At 38.4% G+C, this 2,469-nt stretch overlaps 1 protein-coding gene across 1 annotated transcript in view; it reads right to left on the bottom strand.

Moving 5' to 3' along the window:
* Nucleotides 1–90: 90 nt before the first annotated feature.
* The window catches only part of LOC101849012 (cofilin), an 18,470-nt gene continuing 16,091 nt past the window's right edge, over nucleotides 91–2,469 (bottom strand). Inside the window, exon 3 of the mRNA XM_035973043.1 lies at nucleotides 91–2,215. Coding sequence (XP_035828936.1) covers nucleotides 1,946–2,215 — 270 coding nt within the window. The 3' untranslated portion in view covers nucleotides 91–1,945. The remainder of the gene's footprint in view (nucleotides 2,216–2,469) is intronic.

Raw genomic sequence — 2,469 nt, 5'->3', positions numbered from 1 at the left:
GTATTTATTTATTCACGTATTTATTTATTCATGTATTTATTCATTCATTTATTTATCTCTTCGTTATTCGTTTATTCATTTATTTATCTATTCGTTATTCGTTTATTCATTTTTTATTAATCTCAATTTATTTAGAATTTATTGCCTAACCTGGGATGTGGAAACAAATTGCAAGATTTCAAAGAAAGTACCACCAGAAATAACATCACGTCTAGATGTTGATTAAAAAAATTATTATGTTACAGGGACCTTAAACTTCTTATATTCAAATGTATTTTATTTTCTTAAAGCGTAATACCCGACACCAAAATAAATTGTGGACTCGGGGTTTCAAAACTCAACTCGGTCCAATGTTGTGTCCTCGAAAAAGGCATTTTCCACTAATTTTCCCACTTGGCTCTGTCCTGTCAGAGCTGGACGTTATATATATTGGAAGTCTCGCCTTTTAAATAAGCTTACAATGTTGTAGGGGTGTTAGTTCCCAACAATGTACTTAGTTTGCCTCTAATGAGTTACTAAAAACAAAAAAAAGAAGACACTTCATTTTTTTCTTACTAACAAAGATGTAAAAAAGGGAGGGGTGTGTCACCTAAATACTCGTTAACCTGCAGAATCTTATCTCAAAGTACATGACATACATGATCTAAAATGCAACTTTTACTTTAAGCTACTTTCAACAAGTGCTCACTGAAAGTCAAGCTTTAGCTAGAGTAGGCATGAATAAATTAATTAAAGACATTATGTACATGATAAATGGTGATGCATCTTCCTTGTGGAGATGGGGCATTTCACGAGAGAAGATAACACTGATTGTCGTCAAAACGGTTCAACAAAACAACTAGGAACAATGTACAAGAACAATAACCTACCAGTCTACATTCATGCATTTTCATCTCTACAGTACCCCAGGGTTTCAAAACTCTACAATGTGAGGCATACTTTTTAGTCATCAGGAAAATGACAAATTCATAAGGCTCATCAGCGAGAAAATGAAGTTTTGAATGATCTTATTTCGCTGGTTTGCATTGAGATAGCATGAAAAAAAGGAGGTGGGGTGGGTGGGCTATGGGAAGAGGGGGAGAGAGGGAGGGGGCGTGGGATTTGAAGCTTTTCCCTTCATCACATGGTTGTATCCAGAAAACTCACAAGACGGACGTTTCGTGATCGTATCCAAGACATACAAGGATAAAGCATGATTTCTTGGAAAAGCTTAATGATTTGTTGTCAGATAGTTCCAAGAATTATCTCGTAGAACGTATCTGACAGCACCAAAAGAGGCGCCAACTAATATCGATGATTGGAAGCAACCATAGACTTGTATTATGCTATACACAAGACTGTCCACTGTAACGTAATTCCGGTTTCTATTGAGCGCGCCATTTGACTCTTTTTGGAACGAAATGAGTTTCAAAGAGGGAAAAGTTTTTACAAGCTCTCGACTTAATCGAGGCTGATGTTTTGCCCTTCATTTGCCCAGCCATATAGCGCAGTAACGCTGCAAAATATGTATAGACTACAAAGAACGGCAGCCATGAATGTGTTCGGTCTAAGATATTATCATAATTCCATGAAATCGTCCGGTCTAAGATCATATTATAATTCTTTGACAGTGTCCGGTCTAAGATCATACATAATATAATTCCATGACAGTGTCCGGTCTAAGATCATACATATTATAATTCCACACAGTGTCCGGTCTAAGATCATAATTCCATGACAGTGTCAGGTCTAAGATCATACATACTATAATTCCATGACAGTGTCAGGTCAAAGATCATATTATAATTCCATGACAGTATCCGGTCAAAGATATTATCATTATTCCATGACAGTGTCCGGCCTAAGATACATCATAAATCAAGTCTATGGAAGCAACGCAACGAAGCTTCGACAAAACAAGTTATGGAAAGTAAGTTGGGAATAGGCGGCGGGCGTTGCTCGGATGTCACGTGTATTTGCTGCAGATCCGCTCCAAGATGTTGGCCATGGTGAGGTCCGTGTCGTCCGTGCATTGTATCTCGGCGTGGATGCCTCGCATCTTGTTTCTCAGAGCCTTCTTGCTGGTCGTGTACAGCATCTTCTGCTTGATGGTGGCACGGTCCGGACTCCTGGAGGGACGGTGCGTTTTTAAAGGAAAGATAATGTAGGTTAAAGATGGACGGTGCAAGTCTAAAGGAAAGATAATGTAGGTTAAAGAGAAAAAAAAATATTGACAAAGAAAAGAACATCGACATAAGAATAGTTATCATCATCATCAGTGCCTTTCACTCCTAGCAGGGTAAAGGCCACGTACTATTACAAGCTCCTTCCATTTATCTCTGTCCTGGGCTATCCTTCCTAGCTCGTTCGAAGTGAGCTTCATAAGAACAGTAATTTAGGAATATGATTTATCTACGATTTTATTGATTCTGACTGGCAACACACACACACACACACACACACACACACACACACACACACACACACACA

This window comes from Aplysia californica, unplaced genomic scaffold (assembly GCF_000002075.1).
Source record: "Aplysia californica isolate F4 #8 unplaced genomic scaffold, AplCal3.0 scaffold00965, whole genome shotgun sequence".
NCBI classification, from domain to species: domain Eukaryota; kingdom Metazoa; phylum Mollusca; class Gastropoda; order Aplysiida; family Aplysiidae; genus Aplysia; species Aplysia californica.
This window is presented reverse-complemented; position numbering and strand designations above follow the sequence as displayed.